General features: G+C 36.7%; 3 protein-coding genes across 4 annotated transcripts; 2 read left to right on the forward strand and 1 right to left on the reverse strand.

The window, feature by feature from the left end:
* The first annotated feature begins 986 nt into the window (after nucleotides 1–986).
* On the forward strand, nucleotides 987–18,730 carry LOC136252319 (interferon-induced very large GTPase 1-like). 2 transcript variants are annotated; one of them, XM_066044731.1, is made up of 8 exons: nucleotides 987–1,216; nucleotides 1,800–1,909; nucleotides 2,199–2,363; nucleotides 2,588–2,713; nucleotides 3,463–3,594; nucleotides 4,994–5,213; nucleotides 5,457–5,578; nucleotides 13,507–18,730. In XM_066044731.1, the coding sequence occupies exons 1-8, from the start codon at nucleotides 1,105–1,107 to the stop codon at nucleotides 18,484–18,486; spliced, it is 5,967 nt and encodes a 1,988-aa protein (XP_065900803.1). In that variant the 5' UTR covers nucleotides 987–1,104; the 3' UTR covers nucleotides 18,487–18,730. The 2 variants fall into 2 exon arrangements, with proteins under 2 accessions (XP_065900803.1, XP_065900804.1); XM_066044732.1 differs by lacking the exons at nucleotides 987–1,216; nucleotides 1,800–1,909; nucleotides 2,199–2,363; nucleotides 2,588–2,713 and adding an exon at nucleotides 3,311–3,403.
* LOC136254476 (uncharacterized) lies at nucleotides 6,699–9,212 on the forward strand. Its single transcript, XM_066047172.1, has 5 exons — nucleotides 6,699–7,787; nucleotides 7,842–7,892; nucleotides 7,948–8,646; nucleotides 8,702–8,929; nucleotides 9,035–9,212. The coding sequence occupies exons 1-3, from the start codon at nucleotides 7,511–7,513 to the stop codon at nucleotides 8,517–8,519; spliced, it is 900 nt and encodes a 299-aa protein (XP_065903244.1). The 5' UTR covers nucleotides 6,699–7,510; the 3' UTR covers nucleotides 8,520–8,646; nucleotides 8,702–8,929; nucleotides 9,035–9,212.
* Nucleotides 9,425–11,357, reverse strand: LOC136254477 (uncharacterized). Its single transcript, XM_066047173.1, has 2 exons — nucleotides 11,218–11,357; nucleotides 9,425–11,163 (listed from the first exon to the last, which is right to left on the reverse strand). Exons 1-2 carry the CDS (start codon nucleotides 11,301–11,303, stop codon nucleotides 10,221–10,223), a joined length of 1,029 nt encoding a protein of 342 aa, XP_065903245.1. The 5' UTR covers nucleotides 11,304–11,357; the 3' UTR covers nucleotides 9,425–10,220.
* Nucleotides 18,731–24,623: the final 5,893 nt, after the last annotated feature.

Here is a 24,623-nt window from a genome sequence, read left to right on the forward strand (position 1 = left end):
TAGTGAACAAAGTCACCATCTAAAAACAACAACATATTTACATAACTTTGCAAAACTTTGTATGATGGAGATAGTTTTCTTTGTTACTGAGTCTGTCAAGCAAAATTATAGGAAACTGACAACTCGAAGTAGACATGGTGGTATAGAGACTTTACTGAGGACATTTATCCATGGTCCCAGCCTATTTGTGTCCATATGTGCATACTGTCTTGTCACCTCACCAATATAATAGTTCCAAGATGGCATGAATTTATGGCAAACAAAACAAAAATGGCCAGTAATGTAGAGTGGCATGTGTGCCATTGCACTATAAGTGTGTAATCATCCACCATGGACATGTCCACACAACAAACTTTGATATCATACATTTGGTAGCTAACCCAGGATATTACAATAGGAAGTCACTTTAGGTGATAGTCTGCTAAACAAACCCTGTTGAGATGAATTTTTTTAACCGAAAACAATAAGCTACAGTATTTTACACTATATGCATATACAAACAATAAACTGCTTAGCAGACTAACACTGATCTAAACCATTAATTGCTGCAATGTATATATGTATTAATGGTTTCATTTTAATCTGCTTTATTTCTCCTACAATAATATGTATATGACAAATTCCTGTAGTGATTAGTGTATTGTACTGCCTAGAAACTGAATGTATTACACCAAACTACCAAGATCCTTACATATCAATGATATTACTGTGGCCTCTCTTAGTACACAATATTATGCCAACACACATACACGTTAATTTTTTGTATGTATACAAACTGATTAAATGAATCCAATACAAGATGCCAGTACACAATCAACACACATTACTTTAAATACCCCTCGTAAATGCGCTACACACTTCATTCAGCAACCACAATTACTCTGAGACATCTGTAGCATGCAGAATGTGTAATCTTCCGTTATAGTAACATTATATGGGTTCATGTATGCATGCAGTGTGATATGGCATGCATGCAAGTGATACAAAAATAATTCAGTAGCATGTACATGACAGTTGACAGGTTATTGTACTTCTGGGTTGCTGTACTGATGCCTAAACTCAGTGTAAATAGTAGCTGATCCAGGAACAGCTTAGCTAGCCATCATGTCTGGCTCACCATTGCCCGAGCAGAACGTTAAGGCACTCAGCTGTGATGGGCTGGTGGTGTGGCTAAAAGCACACAATGTGAAACCAGAATCATGTCAAATATTTGAAGGTACAATGATATTACTGTATCAAATGTATGGCATGAAATTGACACCATGCAGCCACAATGTGTTTAATACAGGTATGAATTTATCCAGCTAATTAAAAGTGATATAAAACAAACAGTAAATTACAGAGAACTGTGTTTTTGCCACCTGATTGTACTTTTTAACATGTTTAGTGCAACCTTTAATCTGATACCTTAGTATCAGTTCCTAATTACCTCAATGTCATTGGTATAGCTCAAGTCAACTGGCATGCACATACCAGATAATTGTAGTTAAATTATTATTATTGTTTTGTATCTTTGCTGCTTACAGCTGGCTGCAATATTTAACTCTAAAATTAATTCTGCAATTCGAAGTCACAGTGTAACATAAACAAGAAGTGTTAGAACTAAGTAGACTAACTATATGTATACAGGGCCAAGCTCACTGATATAATCAAAGTGAAAAGCCTTAGTTCCACTAAGTCTAATGTAGCTACAGTCCCTAGTGGGTGACTATAAAAATGTATAGATTTCTGAATGCAATTGCTCTTAATTAGAATTCCCAGCTGCCATAATGAATATTTTAACATTCCTTCCCTTACAGACAATGCAGTTGATGGTGAATCATTCTTGGATCTAAGTGAATCTGACTTGAAAGAAATGATTCCAAACAAAATGGGAGTTGTTAAAAGGATACTTAAGCTTCAGCAAGAGGTCAGTTATAGGCAAGCTAGAAAACACAATCATATATGGCAGCAAAGTGTTAGTAATTACTGTATTAAGATGTTGCAAATTGCATTGTTCTCCAAAGTTATTGTCAAGGTTTACAGTCCTTTTCTCTTATATAAGTGAAGTGTTTGTAAGCATATTATATACAAAGAATGAAGGCCAGGTTGTTAAAATACATGTTTGGAGTTTCAATTTGTTACCCATTAAACACTCTATACTATGTTTTGAAGATTTTAGTACACATGTCTAATGCAATGTACTGGATGTGTTTTAGTGTTCTGCAAGGCCGTATTCACCAGCACATCAACCAGTTGCTTCCACAAAGAGTGATGCAAGTTATCCACCAACTGTAAATGGAGTGGCTTACAACAATCTCAGTAGCAGACACAATTCATTTGGTTCATCTTCTGGTCCTCCAGTTTCTCCTCGTCCCAAAATGGTACACACTGCAGTTACTGTAGCAGAATTAGTAATCAACATTACCTATACTGTGTATCTTTTCCTGTTGTATCCACAACCAACTGGTTTCTATGTATTCCATCAAAACACTTTATATACACCTGTACATGCAGAAAGAATGAGGTTGAAGAGTGTAACATATACTGTAGGCTTGGCTGCAGTTCATATCATATCATTGCATTTATGTCTTTATCATATTCACAGGTTATTCGGCGAACTCAATCAGATGCACAGCACCTTGTGTCACCAAGTAACAATAACAATCATCCTGTTGGATCTGTTCATGTTCCACCAACTTTAGCTCTCCACACCGCACCAAAACCAAGAAAGGTTTGCAATTTTTATTAATAATCTTAGCAAGGTTTTATGCAGATACATATCTAGAATTATATACTTAACAATGTACACAACCATTCAATCAGTTGACGTATAAGTAGCCATGGCATTTAACCAAGTAAATATTCCCAGCAAGGTGTTGATATGAGAGGGTATTATGAGAAGGTTCTGAAGTATTAACAACAAGCAGCAGAAGTGGTACAATATGTTACCATCCGTGGCTTTATCTTTGACTCATATCAACAACTACAGTAACTTTTCTGCTCCTACTGATATATCTACATGTAAACTTTAGTTTACTTTATGACCTATACAGTTATAACAATAACCAGCATTATCCAGTCCTTGTAAATTCTTTGAATTTCAGTGTGAAATGATGTTATTGATATCAGATTCTTTTTCTCTAAGATGCTTGGCCTTCTATACATGTGCCACTCTTGCCTATAGTCTCTGATTTTTTCAAATAACACAAAATCAGTGAACAAAGAGATTGACGAGCTGTATCTGTAAGTATTTGATTGCATACACTATGTAGCTGTATATTCCCTTTCAAATGTTATTGTTTGGTATTCACTCTATCTTGTGGCTATATATATGACTCGAATGGTAGTGGTAATAAAATAATATACAGCACAAGTACTGAAAGTTTTTAGGACTCCAGCCTGTTTAAAGTTGTTACAGAAAGTATTTTTGAAAAGGTGGAGAAAGGATAAAAAATCCATGACTCTATTGTCTTTGTGCAGGACACTGAAACTGAAGTAGATCAGACTCACCCAGATTCTCCGATGTCTCCACTAGCAGCTTATCAGAGTGCATGTCAACCTCAAAGTCCACCACCTGTTCGTCCTCGGGCTAAAGATGGAGATTCATTGAAAGTGTGCATTAGATATGTATTGTGTGCAATGATGGTATCGTTGACATGTGTGGTTTGTTTGCAATTGTATGTGCATGAATCCTTCAATATAGCTAACACTTTATATCATATTTCTAAATTTAGAATTTCTTGTATTGGCAGTATATGCAGGCACCATTCTATGGGGGGTTCACCCATCTCTGAAAACTATTCAGCTTTAAAAATGTAAACTCTAATTGAACGATCATCGTACTGTATAGTAGGGACTACAAAGGAGTAGGCATGGCCCACGCAATAGCATCACCTAAAAACCAACCTCATTTTCCCTGACGACGATGAGACAGAATTGGTTAGGTAAAACTAAGCCTAAACAAGCTTTCAGATCAACCCGAAACGTTTCAACAAGTTGTAACGGAATTTTTAAAAAGTTATTTAACAGAATTTTCTACTGACTGACTGCCTGACTGACTGATGCCTTCAGACAAGCGTAACTTGATAACGGCTAAGGCTACAGGCTTGATTTTTTCACTGTTCGATGTCACTTCAGCCCAAGAGGTGCCTTTTGGCATACCACACTACATACAATGCATTCTTCATGGACTAACTGTACCAGTGTCCTCCTTTGTGTCCCATTCATCTTTGCTGACAGTGAAAAGTGTTGATTTGGTGGTAGCACGTGATGGCTTCCCTTCATAACAGAAATTGTCCATACTTTCATAGTGACTATTTTGATTGCAGAGGTGCTTTTCAAACAGCTCTTGATTTGCACTTCTGTGTAATGGGTTGATCATAGCCGACAATGAAGCATAATGGATATCACTTTTCAGACAATAATTGATATAGCTGGGGCACGCAGTGCCATTTCAGATGCAGTATGCGTGGGTTCACCAGTCATAATAATTATTACAAACAAGTACACAAAAAATTGGAATTTTCAACTAGAGTAGGGACCATAGCACATCAATAAAAAGTGCTGAAACAAGCTGGAGTAATGCACAATATTAAATCACAGTAAAACAATAAGAAGTGGTAAATCCCTACTGATCATAACAGAAATGCATAGTAGGAACATAACACTTCTTATTGTTTTATTGTGATTTAATATTGTGCATTACTCCAGCTTGTTTCGGTACTTTTATTAATGTGCTATGGTCCCTACTCTAGTTGAAAATTCCAAACTTTTTGTGTACTTATAGTAATTTGAATTCACATGGTTTTTGCAAAAGATTACTTATAATTACCGCACAATTTAAAGTACAGTACTCAAACTTACTACAATTTATTATCAAATCACCCAAAATTGGTTCTCCAGCATCTTCAAGGGTCAAACAACTGTCAATCATTTGGTCTCACTGATCATTTCCTTTGGTTAAGTGTAATGAATATTATTATTATGTTCATACCTTCATCCTTTGACACAGAGGCGAAGTGCTAACATTCAGAATCTCATTCAAAGTATTGGACTGTCTGCTGATCAGATCTCCTTACAGCCACACAAGAGCAAGGGAAGTTTAAAAAGAGTGAAATCTTGTGCAGTCACAACTGCCAGTGAAGCAGAAGTATCCAAATTAAGTGCTGAAAATTTTATGGAGTGGCTAATGATGATGGGATATTCTATACAAGATTGTCAAGCTTTCAGAGGTAGGTGGTGCAAACAAATAAATGTCAGAAATAGTATACCATATATTGGACAACTACATTGCAAAAAATCCAGTTTAAATTTTCAATAATAACTGCACACAGAAGTGTGAGCCTGACTTTATTGATCACTTTTGTTTTATCAGTTGTTATATAACTATAAACTTATAGTGTGACATCAAGCATTTTAGCTGTACTGTACACACCAACTTGTAGTTGCTAAAATTTGCACATCTTATCCTACAGACAACAAAGTAGATGGTGCCACATTTTTTCTATTGGAAACAGATGAACTGAAAGAAATTGTGAAGTCAGTAGAAACTATTAAACAACTTCGAGAACTTCAAAAACAACTGCTTGGAACCACTGTAAGTATTCTTGATTCCTAATTCCTTAGCTGTTTACATTGTATGTGTACCATGTACTCAGAACATTTGGTAATACTTTTGTTTTTGGCATTTAGCGTAATTGTCAAATTCAGTGCTTGCTATTTTAATGATATTTTTGTAACCATACTGATTCACACAAACGTCACCTTGAAAATAGGCTACGTGCAGATAGCAAACACAACTACTCTTAAATGCTTCATCAAAAGCCAGAATAAGGCAGAAAATAGCCCCATCTACTCTCGCTACTAGCTAATGTAGTGAACATTTTCCTTGTAGTGTGGCTTACATGAGAATGGGTCTATGATAAGAACATCATCTATGATCAAATTATTGCCCAGGCTGCTATACACTAATATAGCAATTTTATATTGCACTTTCTTACAACAATATTAACTAGAAACCAGCCCCACAATACCTTCATGGACCTTCCTTGGCAATATTGGTTGGGTAGAATAAAGCTCCAAAATGTCACAAAAGTGGTCAAAAAATGCTTCCGATAAGTTGCTATACGATTAATATATATTTAACAGGATTTTCTATCACCTGCCTACCTGCCTGCCTGCATGCCTGATGCTTTCAGACAAGTGTAACTCAATAACGACAGGCTCGACCTTAGATGTTTTAAATTAGATTATGCCATGCAGGAAGTAATGGCACATATATCAATATGTCTGGACTACATTGTATTATACCTGTACATGTGATCGTGATTTACACCACATAAAGTTCATAGATAATACCAAGAGTCCATAATAAGAGAGAGAGTGTCTAACTCTAGTATGCTGTATCAAAAATGAGCCCGACTAGTATCTCAGTATATCATTCGTAAACTACTATAGTGTTAACTTCAGTAATCGCCACCTTTCCTGGACGCTTCAATGGATTCGCCAGCCAGCTGCATTGTGTCACGCATACAGCAGTAATCATCAAACTGTTTCGAATGTGGGTTTGTAGCGATAGACACGTGATCGGTAATGGATGCCACGCTGCCCCATGCCACTCCGAGTGTTACAGTAAATGCTACGCCTTCTAGGAATATTCGCGTGTCTACCACGCAGGAATCTTATTGGCTATTTGATGAATTGTTTGAACAAGAGAGTCTTGATGAAGATGAATTGATGGAAATGGACACGGTTGCCAAGATTCAGGATGTGGAACCAGCAAATGAGTTGATGTTAGAACCCTCACCAGTAGCTAATATGAACGAATCGTTTTTCGAGTCTGAGTTTGATGTCGTCCCAGATAGATCCGAGAAAGAACCACCCATGGCTCCGTCTGATGTAGCTACCCCGGTTGAGAAAGAAATGTTTTTGAAAGGTATTGTTGATGCTGTTAGTAATCAGTTTCCTGAACTTGTTTTTGTGACTGGATACCTTGCATCAGACAGCAACAACCCTGTTTTAACGATAACTCAGAAAAGCCTGTTTAGTCATTCCCCGTTTGGAATAACCTCTCGTGTTACCATCACCATTCAATACAAACATTATTCAGTACACGTTTTGATGAGGCTGTGGAGAGAAGGGGAGATAAAGTCAGTTGATGATGTGGTAGAGCTGTGTCATATTTTTGGTTGCAAGTCCACATTTCCGTAGAGTCCACGTAGAGTCGTTTTGTCCTGCAGTGGATCCCGATTATTATGAAAATGAGTTCCACAAAGCTATTCGGTTTCATATTAAAAGCGTCCGTCTAACTCAGTTTCCTTTCTCAAGGGTGGATTCCATCAACTGTAAACTTTGGTTTTTGCCTGCATCGAATTTATGTGCAGCAGAGAAAGCAGTAAGTGAAGTGAAGTGTCCAGCTTGCAAATGTTTGATATATTACTTGAATTTGTAAAAGAAGAGGACACTTGCTGAAAGCCCAGCCAAAAGGATAAGAAGACAAATTCCCTCATCAAGGGCACGACTGCAATATATGTCTCCTGGTAGCCAACAGGCACATAAACGTAATACCCGATATCAAAGGTCGAGTAGTATTTGGAAGCTAGCTAGGCTGGAGGAGAATGAAGTTACTTTGGACAGTGAACAAAATGAAGAGATGTGTACAGTAGTAGAAGCAATACCCACTGAAGAATTAGAAAAGCTGTTCCAAGAAGGAGAACAACATGGTGCTGGCAGTCTAATGAAGAATGTTTGGTTTACCGATAAAGATCGTCAGAGAAAAGAGTTTTCCCAGGATCAAGAGCGGAACAGTAAGGCTCTCATAGGTTATTGCTTGTGTATTTTATTTATTTACTGTGATTTAGAAGCTAATGAGGGTTATGGAAACAGATGGAATATGATAACCATCCGCATGGGTAGGTTGGAAGTTATAATATTTTACTATTGATATGTATGTTCTTGGTCCTCTAGCTTTAGCAGTGTATACTCGCAGTCCAGCTGTATACAAGGCTTTGCAGAGCTTTGGTATACTCAAGTTACCTTCCAAGTCTACCATGCAAGCATTCACAGGAGCATTCATGCATTCCCCAGGTGCCAGTAATGCCTGTATAGTTGATCAAGTGGCTAGATATGTAGCATTTAAAGAACAGTGCTGTAAAGCAGGCAAGCAGGAGCCAAAAGCCGATGGAGTTTTAATATTCGATGAAGTAAAAGTGGCGTTCCAGCTGGTGTGGAATTCCAGAAACCATCAATTTATGGGGTTGGCAATGAATTCCAAGGACTTGGCTTCACTGAATGACATATACAAGGTTCTAACAGACCCCGAAGTTAACCAGACATCGTATATTTTACAGTTCCTTTGGAGAGACCTTACCAGCTGTTATGATATAGTCGGTCCATATTTCACATCTTCTTCAACAGTAGACAGCAAGTTTGTTGTAGCTTGTGTGTTTGAAACATTAAGCTATTTCAGTTCCATGGTCTCAAAACTAGTTTGCTTGTATGCGATGGTGGATCTGCGAACATTGCAACTATCAAACTAGTCATGGCTGCAATGGAGCATACTCGATTAAGGATGATGAGAGTGATCAATACAAAGTAGAGCCATGGATAATCAACCCATTTAACCCACTGAACAAACTTTTTTGGTTGATTTGTCCTTCCCATCAGGTATGACAATGTACCTCCTATGTACATATTTTGAGGTAACTTTTACATTTTATAGTTGAAAAACATGGTGAATGCTTTGTTTTCTTCGTAAGAGAATGGGACAAAGCACTTCAGACGTGGCAAAGGTGTTGAATTTGGATGGAATGCCATTACAGATTTATACAAACGCGAGCTGGTTAGAGCCAGCAACAACCAGGCAAGGATGGTGCCACGTTTAAGGGAAGCACACTGCCTGTGTGATTCATGGACAAAACTTAATGTTCTTCCAGCAAAAATCATGCAGGTAAACAATATAGTTGGTAGCTCGTAAAGAATTATGTACCCAATTACAGTTGCTAGAGTTTCATGATTTGATAAATTTAATGCTCCATTTATTTTTCATATGTAGCAAGAGCAAGTTCTTGGTGAGCTCCACTGGTATGTGAACCAAGTTCCTCCACCAGATGATTCAGCAGCTGTAGCTGAGACGTTGGCTTATTTAGAAGCTTCCCATATAATTTTTGAACATGGCTTCTTGTCTCATGATCGAATAAGGAGTTTGGAGTGTGAGATACTGACAAACATCACCAAAGGGTACAAATATTTCACTGAATGGCTGAGCTCATTAATAAAGAAAGGTATGTACATGCATTTACATAAAATTATGATGCATTTAGTTGTTTTGTTCAATAGATCCAAGTATCCTCACACATCATCAACTAAAAGGTATTTCCTCGCGTGGCAAAGTGAGTGTACTAGTTGAACAAACCATCTTTCAAGGGATTTATAGTGTGTACTGTTTAGTGATTAATTATTCTAAACTGTGAATCATACATACTGTTGTGCTACGTAAACGTGCTGTTATATTCTATATTTGTTCAATAGCCTGGGATCTACTCCGAGTTGATGTGTATGGAATTCAAGCCTTTTGCAAGTGGTTTTTGCAGACATACCCATCATATTTTGTGTCTCCTCTGCGGCTGTCAGGATCAGCAGTCGAAAGCCTGTTCAGTCAGTACAAGTTTAGTGTTGGAGGAAAATTGGACTCCGTCAACTTCACAACAGCCCGTACTGCCCACCTTGTGAAGTAGTGTGCCGCATCTCATCATAGTGGCAAAAACTACAGGGATGAAAACTTAAGTTTTGTAGAAACTCCTTTACAGAAGAAAACATACAATAAGCAAGCATAATTTACAACATGTCAACAATAACAACACAATTAAATCAAATTTTAATCGCTAAGGCCTAAATTGGATTCTAGTTTGGCATGATAAGCTAGGAGAGTAGTTCTTAAATTGACATCAACTGTGGAGGCCAGGCCTTTCTTCGTTGCAAAATGCTGCTTTGTAGCTGACAAGAATTCCTGTATTCTTGTATTACAAATCTTTCTTGTAAAAGTAGAATACACATTTTGTATTGCTTCATCACTGTAGGTGGCTTCCACATTCAGTGATCTAGTAGATAATGCTTCTCTGAACACATGTACAAGCTTCTCCTGACTTTTAACTTTGTCATGTGTAACCTGTATGGGTACATGTATTGTCAACTAAAGTGCTATTCAAGTACAAGCTAACCTTGATCAAATTTTCTCCCTCCTACTTTAGTCCATCAAGATTAACAATTTCTGTCACTAACGTATCAAGTTCTCTTATAAATGGCAGGAATGCAGCATCTGGAAAATACATATACCCTCGGTCACGATAACTTAGGTACTGAGGTATGTTAGTTTTGTCCTTGGAGTTGATACAGTGCAGTAGTGATATTTCTTGAGAAAGAATATCTCTCTGGTCATCTCGACAAGCTTTAATTTGTTTATAGCGGAGATGAAGCATGTCTGATATGGCAGCACCACCAAACCGATAGTATACATCATCACCTTCCTGGACGGTAGGATTGGTCTTTTCAAGACTGCCACTTTGAAAAGTGGATACATGATCCAGTAAACAATAGTATATGGCTGATGATATGGTCATCATGATAGGGTTGCTCTCGGGAACTGGAGAACCATTCTCCTCACAGAATCCAAGCCAGAGTGTTCTAGCTTCACTTATCTGGTAGGCATTGGGATCAGTTAAATTGATCTCTGATAAAGCATACTGGCTGCTAAGAAGAAACGCACTACAGTACTGGTACCACTGGAACTGAAAATTTACAAAAGAATCTGGAGATTTTTTACACTGTTTGTAAAGACCTGAGAAGCACAACTGATGACTTGCAATTATATCAGGTAGTGGTTGTTCAGCCTCACGAAGCTTGCAAACTAGACTCATCAACGTATCTGGGAAAACTTGCTCGTCTAACTTTATATTAACTTCTCTTTTAAGTACTGAGACATCTATCGAATCCAAAGATGCTGTTAGTTCATCTCTTTCTTTCTTGTTTAATACTTTAGACTTCCTCAACTTTGGTACGGGTGGTAACTGGTCCAAATTCTGCGATTGTTTGGTACTCGCTTTTTTAACCTTTCTTTGTCCTTTCCTCATGATCGGTGGTGGCTGAGGCCTACCCTTCTCTGGTTCGCTCGCGTTGCACGCGGACCTATTCAAAGAAATTACATGAATGAACAGCTTGTACACAGCAACACTAACTCACGTCGAATCACTGCCAAGTCTCTGACCTTTTTCTACGAGTTTTCGTCGGCTTCTTCTTGGCAAATCGCCATCTGACCTACACGCCATTTCTCCAATTAATGCCACCAGTTATTCTGTCTAGCACACGTGTACGCAGTTCGTGATCAATAAGGCCCCGCGCAACTGGTTATTTGCACCAATAATCGACTCTTTACTAGAAGCCAACTGGGGTACTGCACTAGTCGGGCTCATTTTTGATACAGCATACTAGAGTTAGACACCCTCTCTCTTATTATGGACTCTTGATAATACGAGAAGTGAATACAAACTACAGTACTGTTTTAATGTGTGTGTGTAGTGTACTTCATTGTATGTTATATCACATGTATAGGGCACAGCTGAAAAACGTTTTTATTTTGCTGTTATTCCCTGTATAAAAAGTACTGCTCAAATGCCGTATAATTTCACAATACTTGTGTGTCGCATGTATAGCTACACGCATGAATTGCAACATGCACACATGGAGTTATCTCATGGACACACAACATGCTAAACTCGTGAACCAGTACCACTACACATGTAATACTTAGCTAAAGTAAAGGTTTGGCACAGCTGCCACGGATTTGCATTAATTGCCATCAGTTCAAGTGCCTTACAAGGAGTTATGGATCAGAATTAGGATGTCCAAAGATAAACTGAATTAGAGTCTGTATTATTGAAAATTGGTATGTGTTAAAATATTAATTTTTAGTATTGTACAGTATGATAGTACGGGCCACAAAGGAGTAGGCATGGTCCACAAAGTAACAACACCAAAAAACCAGCCTCAGTTTTCCCAGACGACAATGAGACAATATTGGTTAGGTAAAATTAAGCCCAAACAAGATTTCAGACCAACCTGAAATACTTTCAACAAGTTGGTATGGAATTTTTTTTAAAGTTTATTTAACAGAATTTTCTACTGACTTACTGCCTGACTGACTGACTGATGTCTTCAGACAAGCATATCATGATAACAGCTAAGGCTGGGGGCTATATTTTTCATTGTGTGATGTCACTTCAGCCTGAGTGGTGCCTTTTGGCATACCGCAGTACATGCAATGCATTCTTCATGGACTTACCAGTGCCCTCCTTTGTGTCCAATTCATCATTGCTGAAGGTGCTTTTTGAACAGTTCTTGAATTGTACTGCTGTGTAACAGGTTGAACATAGCTGACAACGAAACGTAATGGTTACTTCACTTTTCAGATGATAATTGATATAGCTGATGTATGCGGCGCCATTTCAGATGCGGTATGCGTGGATTCACCAGTCTCAATAATTATTTACAAGAAAAAGTTAACAAGCAAATACGCAAAAAAAATTCGAATTTCAACTCACCATAGCACATCAATAAAAAGTACTGAAACAAGCTGGAGTAGTGCACAATATTAAATCACAGTAAAATAATAAAAAATATTATATCCCTACTGTGCACTTCCATTATGGTATCTTGAGCACAGTAGGGATATAACACTTCTTATTGTTTTAGTATCATGCACTACTCTAGCTTGTTTCAGTGCTTTTTATTGATGTGCTATGGTCCCTACTCTAGTTGAAAATTCCAAATTTTAGTGTGTACTTGTAAAAAATCAAATGATGCACGTGTAATTGCACATGCTGACTTGACTTCCGTTGCTGTAACAATGAAGGTTGTATAATTCAGTGGGTTAGGTAATCCTAAGGCTGCAGCACAAGTTGCTGTCAGACCTTCAGTGCTGGTCACTGTACGGTGTTAATAATAATAATAATAATACTTGTATACGGTTTATTATAACAATAAAATAAAAATTCCAGAGATTGTATTCTCAAATTTACTTCTTGAGATATGAATCATAATGCGTGACAGATGGTAGTTCATCCTACAGTGACAAAATATTTACGCATGTAAAAATTTAGTCTAGCTTAGGGACACTCAATAATACAAAGAAGTCATTTTTACAACCCATCAGTTTTGTACAACTTGCTATTCTGTACCCACGTAGATGCATGTACGATGTGAATAGCATAGCTTGCATGCATGTAGTAGTAGTGTGCAATTGATTATTACACATGAATATTTAAATCACATAAGTGGTCATTTTCAATATCACGCATTGTTGATATATATATATATATATGTGTGAAGTTGTACTTTGAGCAGTACTGTAACATTCTCCATAATGGCTATAAAGATTTGGCATCACCCATCTATCAATAATACATAAAGCTTTAAAAACCTTTGCAGATTAAAAGGCGTGTTTACCTACACATGTGCAAATTTATTACACAGAAAATTTCTGAAACAGTAATTGATCATCATTCACTTCAAAGTGATTTTGGAACTTCTACTAAGCTTGATGATATACCCACACCAGGCCATCAGAAACGACAATTTGATGATTGCCTAAGGCTAATGGGCCTTAAACAGAGATTTCCTAGAAAGCTGAAGATTAGTAATATCATGCGCATTCGTGAAGAAACATTAGGTAACACTCATGAAACAGAAGATGGCAAAGTGCTACCTCATCTCGTTTTGCAAAAAATAATGATGTTTGATTCAAGATGCAGAGAAAATTTGTTTAAGGGAAAAATTAATGGTTACTCTGCTTTAGCGGATGTAGAAGAATTCCATCCATTAGATGTCCTAATAGTTTTACTCCACTGCTGTGACAATTTTCTGACCCAGGATTTGTTATCAAGATTATCCACCTGCCAGATTGCAATTCCATTCCTTTTGCCTAACCCACATAACAGCAATATACATTTCCTTATATGGGGAATGAGATCTATAATCCGAGCTTGGAAATCTAATTTAGGCGGTAAAGTTGTTGCAAATGAATGTCGAGTTGTTGATTATGCTAGTCCGATGATCTCCTTTTTCAAAATAGGAGAATTACGGCAATCAAAGTCTAAAATTATAAACGAAGTAATCAGTGAGGCAAGATTAGATTTCTTCCTTCACTGGGATTGTGAAGGAGGGACTGCAGACCGACTGTTTGTAGATGGAATGGCAGAGTTGTGTTGCTATCTGCCGTCTGGCAAAAATGATGCAAACAGTTTTTATTCTGATATAATACTGTTTGCTAATCTTCGTGGTGATGCTAGGAAGCATGCCAAGCAGACAACCTTTCTTCAGCAGATTAGCTTTATGTCCTTCGTGCTACTGACAGAAAACAGTTTGGATGTTCAAACAGTTGAACTATTGAGAAAGCTAAACAATACCCCAGGAGGTGTGGCACTGATGTTCTGTGATCTTAAAGGGAATGAAAAATTTAAAAATGCAATGCATGAACAAATGCTAAGTGGTATGTTTGTAATTAAACTGAAAGGCAAGAACAATGCACAAATTAGAAATGAAATTCGTAAAGAAATAGTGACCAGACTACAGAAAATCACAAAAGGCAACTGCAGAAGTCTGAGTACCTGTGTAGAGTCTGCACGTACCATTGGAATTCAGATTGATGAGGATGATGCAGGGTGCAAGGAAGGAAAAAAACTTGCAGAAAATGTAATGGGAAAAGTGACTTCAGTTTCTGCATATGAAGCTAAGCTACTGATGCTTCCTCTTCAAGGACCTAACTTATGGCACAAATGGGCCATACATGATAAAGAATCTTATCGTCAACTTGCAAAGAGTCTAACAGATAGTATTGATCACTACAATATTGATATGAATAAGAAAAAGAAGTCAATCAGGCAAGATCAGTTCCATTTCACAGAGAAGCCAACCACAGCAATGAAGGAATTTTTGCATGGTCTGTTGGATCATACTGGAAATGTACGCCTGTATTATCTGTGTTGGTTAAAGATGTTATTGGATGACTACTCAAGAAAGATTCTCCCAGATCTGCATAGCGCTTATCAAGAAACAAGAACAACGTTGCTTAAAGCAAAGGCAGAAAATAAAGCTCAGACAGATGATACTGATGCTATATTGCAACTGAAAGAGGAACTGAAAGAGCAAAATGAGCGGCTTATAAATGCTTCCCTTGGGCTTGAACACTTCTTTAGAGAAATGGGACAGATGTATGAAGCAAGAATGGACGCTCAACTGAAAAGTGTTCCAAAGAATAGAAGGAATGAAGTTGAATCATTTCCACGTGTAGTTGCAGAGCTCATGAGTGAGGGTTACCCAGTGGAGTTGATGGATGGAGATGCTTCACATGTCCCTATCACATGGGTAACAGCTGTGATTGATAAGATGAAAGATCTTCACTCACAGAAGCAGTCCATTTTTGTTGTGTCTGTATTGGGAATACAAAGTACTGGAAAATCTACTCTCTTAAACACCGCATTTGGACTTCAGTTTAATGTTAGTGCAGGTCGTTGTACACGTGGTGCCTACTTTCAGTTGTTGCCTGTTAATACAACTCTTGCTAAAAGAATCGGCACCGATCATATATTGATTGTGGACACAGAAGGTCTTCGTGCTCCTGAGCTACAATACAAAGAGGCGCAAAAGCATGATAATGAACTAGCAGCATTTGTAATTGGTCTGGCTGATTTGACAATAATCAACATCTACGGTGAAACACCAGGTGAGCTAACCGACATACTACAAACTGCAGTACATGCTTTTATGCGAATGAAAAATGTTGACATGCAGCTTAGCTGCCATTTTGTACACCAAAATGTTACAGCGGTCATGGCAGTTAGCAAAAGCAAGGTGGGAAGACAAAATTTCCAAGACAGTTTAGATTCTATGACAATCACAGCAGCCAAAGAAGAAAAATGTGAAAGTAAGTACAGCTCTTTCAAAGATGTTATTCAATTTAATAATGAAAAAGATGTCACCATGCTTCCCAGTTTGTGGAAAGGAGATCCTCCAATGGCTCCAGTGAACCCTGGGTATAGTTATAAAGCTGGCACTTTAAAGCAAGCAGTAGTTGCTGCAATACAAGAGAGAAAAATGCTGTGCAGTTTTGCTAATTTTCAATTAAGGGTTAAAACACTGTGGAGTGCAGTTCTTCAAGAAAAATTTGTATTTAGCTTTAAAAATACGTTAGAAGTCACTGCTTACAATGAGCTTGATACGAAATATGGGCAGTGGTCTTGGGAGCTACAACACAAAGTTCTGGAATGGCGACATCAAGCTGGGAATGAAATTAGCAGTTGTGATGCATCAGTGATCGATTCTATTGTAGACAACTGTTTGGTAAGAGTGGTAAAAGAAATTAATGAAATCTATGTTAGAGTGGGCGAGGAAATGGTGGAATTTTTTGAAAAGAGTGAAAGATCCCAAACTCTAGCACAATGGCAAAAAAGCACAGAGGTTCGACTAAAAGGTATCTGTGAAGAGCATAAAGAGGAGGCAAAAAAGTATTGTAATCTGCAGAAGCGCAGTCGTGAGGGAAGAGTTAAAATTGATAGCATGCAGCAATTATATCGGCAACGACTTCAAGTAGAAATTGCTAGTTTAGTAAAAGATGCCAAGCAAGAAAAGTATACATCAAAAATGCGCGAGGAAATTTTCAACAAGCAGTGGCAAAAGTGGTTACAGGAAATATCCCAAAGCATACCACCAGTAAGGCATAGTTCTGATAAAAAAGTTCATAGAGAAATCTGTCATGTCTTGGAAGACCAGTACAACTCTCATGGTCATCTTGTTACAGACAAATTAACAAAAAAGCCCTTAGAAAGAAGGGAAGCATTACATTTGGACATTGATCACCTGCATCTTGTCTCTACACGATTAATCAATGACCATGGAGAAAAGGCAGGAAACAAACTTGGAGTAAATGGATCTGTTAGACGATGTGCTGAAATTAATGAAGAAGATGTTTGTGTAGCAAAAAACCAAACTAATGAATTTTTCATGTTAGTAGAAGAATGGGTAGAGGAAATTCTGGAGACATTTCAAGATTTCAATAAAGGTTTAATTTCTAATTTGATAAGAATTTTGCGCACAACCATAGAAAAATTCAATAATGCAAAAGCTAATAGCTTTGTATTCACTCCACATTATCATGTAGACATGGGATTAACAGTTGCTGGGTATTCATACAAACGTTTTGTAGCTAAACTTAGACAACTGGATGTTGAAAATGATCCTTTAGAAGCAATGCATCAACTCAAACCTGTGTTTTTCAGGACCTTTGATATGCAATTTTCAGAAACTTCTAATGATCACATAGCTGTACAAAACATTTGTAGTATCATTACAAAGCCAATAATAAATGCTTTAATTGAAAAGCTACAGATAGAAATTGTTTACAGCATGAAAAGTGAAAGCAGTCACTACAGAAAGAAGAACTATTTTAAGGTTCTAGTACTGAAAGATCTGGCAGCTGCCAAAACCTTCCGTCATTTTACTGTTTATCTTAAAAATATTGCCAACAGTCTAAAGTACTGGTGCAAAGTTCATGTTAAACAATATTGTAAAACAAAGAATAGCAAAGGAAATGCCAATTTGTACAACCTTTCTGAGGTAAACCTGAATGATACAATCAGTAAAATAATTGATGCGATAAAGTACTTGCATTCACAATACTGTAAAAAGGACCCAGATGCAGCATTGAGTATTTCTGATGAGAACTTGGGTCTGCAGGATGAATCTGTTCAATATTTAGATATGAAAGAGTGGCTAGAAAGCTTTCACAAGAAGATTAAGATGACAGTAGCAATTGATCTACAAGAAATGACAGATATAGTTGGTATTCAGAGCATTCATAACCTCAACTTCTTCACAAAACAGCTTATTAAAAGCCTTAAGGATGAATCAAAGAAAATTTTGCTTGATGTTAAAAATAATCCACGTGCAACTTTTGGAAAGTTAACAGATTCTGCAAAATCTCCTCATAATGTCTTGTACAACTCGCTGATTGGTTGCAAAGAACAATGTCCATTTTGTAAGGAGCAATGTGAACTGACAGATGAAAACCATCTTGATTCTGGAAAGCCTCACTATACAGAAATACATCGTCCTAGGTGCCTTGCTAAGTACAAGCATATAGGTGACAACAAACTAGTACTGAAAACATGCACAAATGTAGAAGCTGATTACAATTTTAAAAATGCTGACACTAACGATGTATATTTCCCTTTCAAAGAGTACAAAAAGATTTACCCAAATTGGTTGATTTCGACAGAGAGCCCCCAAACTGGTCCCAAGTACTGGGAATGGTTCATAGCAACATACAACACTGAAATCGTTGAATGGATACATGCAGCACCAACCCCAGTAGATGCTGAAGGATGGAACAGCATCACCGAAGAAGATGCAATAGCTAATCTGTCTGAGGCCTATGGGTTAAGGACTGAAACTGACTAATGTACATACACATGTAAATAGTAAATAATTATGGATACGTATACATGTACTGTTGCAGTAGTATAATTTGCTGTGTGACATTATTGCAAATGCTTGTTAGTTAGATATACATATTTAATAGTTACTTCTGTATGGTTTTTTTTCCTGCTTCACAGGTTAAATTAATTACATTAATAATCATTGTATATTAAATTTGAATTGAACATAATAATTAATAGTACATGTTATTGCAGAATTTTTTCAAAAAGTCAATACTGAATTATCATTAATATAAGCATAAGCAATGCACTGTTCTCTTCCACTTACATTTTCATGTCAGAATTGTCACTTATTCTGGCTCTCATCTGAGTACTTTTCCAGTATATTAAAGGGTTCACTGTGCTAAAAACAATTGGCATCTGGCCCATGTAACAAGAGTCATTAAGAAAAAATTATGGCTCAGGAAAATATACCAACAGAACATATATTATAACAATTTTTCTAATAATAAAAGTAATTAACATCACTGCAAGCATAATCAAACTACGGAACTCTGTAACTATTATGGCTTGACATCAGTACAGTTTCTGATGATTACTACCTGTCCTACTTGTGCCAATGTTATGCATATTCAGTATTGCATGTTAATTACACTTGTTACTATACTGTATATGTAACCTTAATATTAGCTAGGTCAAGTAATGTTCTTAGGTTTCCAGTTCCAGTTTGCTACATTAGGTAATCCAAAGGCTGCAGCACATGTTGCTGTCAGACCTTCAGTGCTAGTCACTGTAAAGTGTTAATAACAATAACAACTACAGTGTATGTCACTATGACTCTTATTAGTGGTGCATAAACGAATGCTAGAATTGAGGATTCAGATGTTTGAATGGAAAACTGCAAATGATTCAAATGCTTCTGCCCACAATTTAATTGATTTTTATTTTTGATCAGTGGAATAAAGTCTACATACCTCTCTCTTGTGCATACTTATTTGCTAAATTACTGACAGTACGGTAAATGCAAACAATAGCAAAGTACAACTCACGTTTTATCACCATAAATAACTTTAATACCTATACTTGGTGCATATACACCTTCTGGCGTCACCTTCACCTTACTTAACAACAAGCTGTTAATTAAGTGTAAACATTACTACAGTAGCAAAGTACATTCACGTTTCATCCCTGTAAACAATAAGTATTATATTTTTACACCTGGTGTGGTCGTGTCCTGTTGAGTTTCCCAGCTGCATGTGCACCTAATTATGGACATCGAGATTAGACATTAACATTGAGACACTGACATTACGACTAAAGCGCTGAACAGATTTTGCAGAAACAATACAAAAACTGTACTTGTAATAATAATGACAGTCATGGTTAGAGGAACACTGCATAATTGTACTACCCTTACAGCAAGGGCATAGCTACTGTGTTGAGGAATATATAGTACAACATACAGCCACATCATTTATTTTTGTCTCACCTGTCAATATAACAGATATTATGAAGGCAAAGCAGCCTAGCTAGTTTATGTCACTGTTGCCTCTTGTGTACTGACTGTACTGTATATAATGTTAGACATGCAGTTTAAAGCTCAATGCAACTTGAGTTTGCAAGATGCCAATTTACTGCTTAGCTAATTATAATGTGAAACTGTTGAGGCCAACAGGGAGAAACTTCCATAGCTAGCCTGCATAGAATCAGCAAATTTGTTTGTGTAATAGTAGTAAATCTGTAAACAACTTTGTAAAGTGTACTGAATTTGTAACAACAAACCTGCTAATATATACATACTAATAGCAAGGGAAGATTGGGAGGTGGGGTGCATGGGGGGCTGTACCCCAACTCCAAAATTTTATTATGCCATGCTAGCTAAAACAATAGCAGTACAGGTGCAATTGCATACATGGGAAATGAAAACATGCAAAGAGTGAGAAGAGAAGAGCCAATCTCTTCTATATGAATCAACAAGAGGGGATCAAAGGGATGAATGCTTAAAAAGCTGCTACTCATCAAAATGCTATAGAACAGTAAACTCCAATAGAACATTCATCATTAAAATTCTTTAACGAAGACCAACTCCTAGACCCCATGAATTTCAATTTTGAACTCAAACCATATACTGCAACATTATTTTTATGCTGTGCCCTTTGTATGAAAGTCAGTAACCACTACTATAAAATAATGATTTCACTTACTAAAGTGGCTCACATTGCTTATTCAAAAAGATTCAGTCAATATTATTGCCAAATTCGATCTCAGGAAGCTAATTATACAAAATTTTCCTAAGACAGCATGTCCCCAGATCTCCTAGATAAAGTATGCTCCTCATGCTGAGTGTGCTTCTCACACTGCATTACTACATAGTTGTATCAACCAGTTGCCACATTTTTAGCCCCCACTATAGTAGTTGATATTAGATGCCCCTAGCTTAGCACCCCCCTAGGAAATTCTAGGGAAATTCTATGAAATTGAATGTATTTGAATACCATGAACCTATTTGAGGCACTTAACAAACTGTCGCAGCTACTCCTACAATTACAAGTAGGGATTTTCATTGCTACAATGCCAAGTAGCTAGGAATTTTCCCTTATTGCTACCATCATCTCTTGTTTCACTGCTTTTTATCACAGGAACTCCACTTCATTTTCAAATTAATAACTTTTTATTGCACTATAATATTTATACACGCCCATAAAATAAATATCAACATGAAGTTTTGTCTTAGTGGTTAAGTAGAGTTACTGTAGCAATTACACATTATAGTGATGTGACTGGTTATTCATAGTATCAAAAATATATAGCTAACATACTAATTGTTTTTAGAGGAGTTTGATGTACTTGAAGGGACTAAAGAAGTAGTTTCATCCTCAGCTGCCCACATGCTCTATCACAAGGAACCATCAAGTAAGTGGGTGGCTGGGTTAGAGGCTTAGAGCATATTGATGGTACATGATCACAACCACATTAAATTTTAGAAAACATGTACTGCTATGCTACACTGATCACATTATTAACTTCTGTTGTGTTTACTTTTCTCGACATTTAGTGGATCAACAGTTGTGTGATAAAATAGAAATTTGTTGGAAATAGCTACTTTGAAATTATAACTACTTTGAAATTAAAGTACATGTATGTATGATGTTGAAAAAATCAAAGAAAGACAAGTAAGAATAGAAGATTAAGTATTTACAATGCTTGTTGAACCTTGCATGGTACTGTGATTAATCCCTTCCTTGGGCTTTCCAATATTGTAAATCATTTAAAAGTCATTGTTAAATCAGGTAAATGAATACATATGTATATGTACATTAAGTTACAACATTAAGACAGCTTTTACACTGCATTTACACTTGCCTCATATAGCATGCTAGCTCAGTTCAGCACAACTCCAGTATAAAAACCCACTTAACCAAACTGAATGAGCCAAACCAACCAGACCAGCTCTTACAAGGATCTACTGTGCCAGCAAAATATTGACCAGAAACTAAACTCACAAAATACCTTCATGTATGGTGCCTTGGCAGTATTGATTAGATATTATCAAGCCTTCCGTGCAACTTAAAACATTTCGAATAGGTTGCTATTAAATTTAAAATAAAATTCGAATTTTCTGCTAGCTGCTTGACTGATTCTTTCAAACCATCATGACTCAACAACAGCTACTGTTAAACATCGCTTCAGCCTAACAGGTGCCTTTTGGTATACCGGAGTACATACTGTACAATGTGCATATCAATACTTGGTACTGTTTTCCACCACTATCTTTTCAGCAGGCATATCATGTGAGTAATTCAGAATCCTATGCAGCCAGCCAGGGGAGTTTCTCAAAGTATGTGTTGCTAACTATACATATTATGCTTCTGATTTATGTGCTTTGCATGAGTTATGACTTACTCACTGTACACATGTATTTGTGTTACAATTCTTTATTGTTTTTCCGAAGTAGTAATGTTGGACTTTGTAAATATGTTTTGATAAGCATCCATGTAGTTCATGCATGTATCTGAGATAAATTAATCCATTTCAACCTCTTGTTTGCCCACTAGGTGTGACTGACAATATTTATGGTACTTTTACATGATTACCATCCATAACTCTGCAATTAGATTTGTGTCAAACTTGGTAAGTGAATTGGCCAGCATATACACTGTAGCTATGCCATTTGCATGTACAAAGTTTTAATGTACACTTTTGCATTTGATAGTGACTTGGAGAATGTGTAAAATATGGAGCATCGGAACAAGAAAAAATTAAAGCTGCACATATCCTAGGAATAACTTTACTTTAATTACTATTGGGCTTGTGGTCACCTCAATATAGCCAGGATTTAACACCACAATTACGAGACATTGTGCTTGCAAACTGAAGAGGTGGAGTTGATAAAATAAGGAAGACATGCAGTATTAACAAATTTCAGCAAACATGGACTATCAAACATAGTTATTAAGGCTTTATAGTACAAGTGCTGAAGGTCTGTAAGACACCTGGTCCTACAGCCTGTTTAAAGATGCTATATAAATAATTATAAGTGACTGGGCCTACGGAAACAGGGCATGTGTATGCATAAAACTTACTTACTTTTTAAAACTTTTATGACTCATAACTTTTAATGCCTTGATGCTATGACCATGACATTTTCAACCCTAGCTGTTTACACATTGAATTAGCTTTATCATAAAAATTACAGAGTGCACATATTCCAGTAATAAGATATGATCTGTTGTGTGATGGTGTGTAGATTGTTCCCACATTCATTATTTTCACATGCTTTAACCACTGGAACTATGCTATATTCATAGACTACTTGATTGGCACAAAAAGAACAATCTAGACAGTATAGAAAGGCTTAATGGTGAACCCCAAACAGACACAGCATAACTCAACACAAGATATTCTGTAGATTATGTGATTTAACACATATACATACATGTATTATGTAGCTACAGTATATCATTTTCCTGCTAATTTAAGAGTCCAGAAGAGCTTAGTGTCAATCGCAACTCCTGGTTACTATGTGTTTGCCATCCTCACTTTAATTTCAAACAAATAAGATGGCTGATGCATACAGTAGTTACACCATGCAGTATATGGATACCTACTGAGATTGACGTAGGGTGTATATTCTTCCCTTGTCATGGTCTCAGCTAGCATCTGTTAAAATATACAAACATAATTATGTTGAAACAGATACACTCGGGGGCTGCTCTATGCATGTTCTTAGTTACTCTACAACACTGTGCTATGTGACAGTGTACTGAAGTATCACAAGTTTTAAAACCTTATATGTGAGTTCTTAGAAAGATATTTTTATGTACCTAGTATTCACTTATTAACAAATTTGTCAATGGAGATGAAAGTTCAGATAACTCTTATTGAATTAGACAGGACTTAGAGGAGCACACAGTGATTCCTGAATCACGCAGAAAGCAACACACAACATGGTATTATCTTGTTTTAAACAAAATATTTCAGATTATTTAACAGTTGACATGTAGCTGTTTGTCCTTCTCTTTCTTAACTATGTAACAACAATTACATAATGAACAGTTCCAGCAGCTGCAGTCAGTAGCATATTTAACATGACACTATTGAAATGCTTATGAGATTGTCAGGGTGGCGACTGCAGTATATACAGTAATAAGAACTCATTGTTTCAATGTTGAACTCAATGTTGTTTTACAAAATTATACAGACATTACAGCCATAGCTTTTATAATTAACCCAGTACGAAATCTCCTCAAACACTTTTTATCCTGCTAGCTACCCATGCATTGACCAAATTTTTTTTATATTTCTGTGCAACTTCTAATAGATAGATAACTTGATACTAAAATGCTTTAAACTATCAGCATAAATCATTTTCGCCAAATGTGTTTATATAAGTGCATGTGCTGTGTAATGTAGCCAATATGTACTTCAGCTTGTATGTAGTATTTAAAGGACATTTCCAGTGACGATATTACTGCTTATAATTTTCAGCAAGTACTATTAAGTTTATAAGGCTTGATTATTCCATGTGCATATACGTACGTACATACATTACTATAATATTAAGTGCTATACATTTTATTTTTTTGCAAGCTTTATGAAAGAGCTGTAGCTATCAGCATTCACTGCCATCTTGTTACCATGGACTCATTGAAGTACATG

The sequence above is a fragment of the Dysidea avara genome, chromosome 4, assembly GCF_963678975.1.
Source record: "Dysidea avara chromosome 4, odDysAvar1.4, whole genome shotgun sequence".
Lineage (NCBI taxonomy): Eukaryota > Metazoa > Porifera > Demospongiae > Dictyoceratida > Dysideidae > Dysidea > Dysidea avara.

What these genes read in the sequence shown, in the direction of transcription:
- LOC136254476 (XM_066047172.1), top strand. Translation starts at nt 7,511, where the DNA reads ATGTCTCCTGGTAGCCAACAGGCACATAAACGTAATACCCGATATCAA. An exon ending in CCAGGATCAAGAGCGGAACA is followed by an intron (nt 7,788 to 7,841) that starts GTAAGGCTCTCA and finishes ACTGTGATTTAG; the next exon opens with AAGCTAATGAGGGTTATGGA. An exon ending in TATGATAACCATCCGCATGG is followed by an intron (nt 7,893 to 7,947) that starts GTAGGTTGGAAG and finishes TTGGTCCTCTAG; the next exon opens with CTTTAGCAGTGTATACTCGC.
- LOC136254477 (XM_066047173.1), bottom strand. Translation starts at nt 11,303, where the DNA reads ATGGCGTGTAGGTCAGATGGCGATTTGCCAAGAAGAAGCCGACGAAAA. An exon ending in AGACTTGGCAGTGATTCGAC is followed by an intron (nt 11,164 to 11,217) that starts GTGAGTTAGTGT and finishes TTCTTTGAATAG; the next exon opens with GTCCGCGTGCAACGCGAGCG.
- LOC136252319 (XM_066044731.1), top strand. Translation starts at nt 1,105, where the DNA reads ATGTCTGGCTCACCATTGCCCGAGCAGAACGTTAAGGCACTCAGCTGT. An exon ending in CCGCACCAAAACCAAGAAAG is followed by an intron (nt 2,714 to 3,462) that starts GTTTGCAATTTT and finishes GTCTTTGTGCAG; the next exon opens with GACACTGAAACTGAAGTAGA. An exon ending in AAGATGGAGATTCATTGAAA is followed by an intron (nt 3,595 to 4,993) that starts GTGTGCATTAGA and finishes CCTTTGACACAG; the next exon opens with AGGCGAAGTGCTAACATTCA.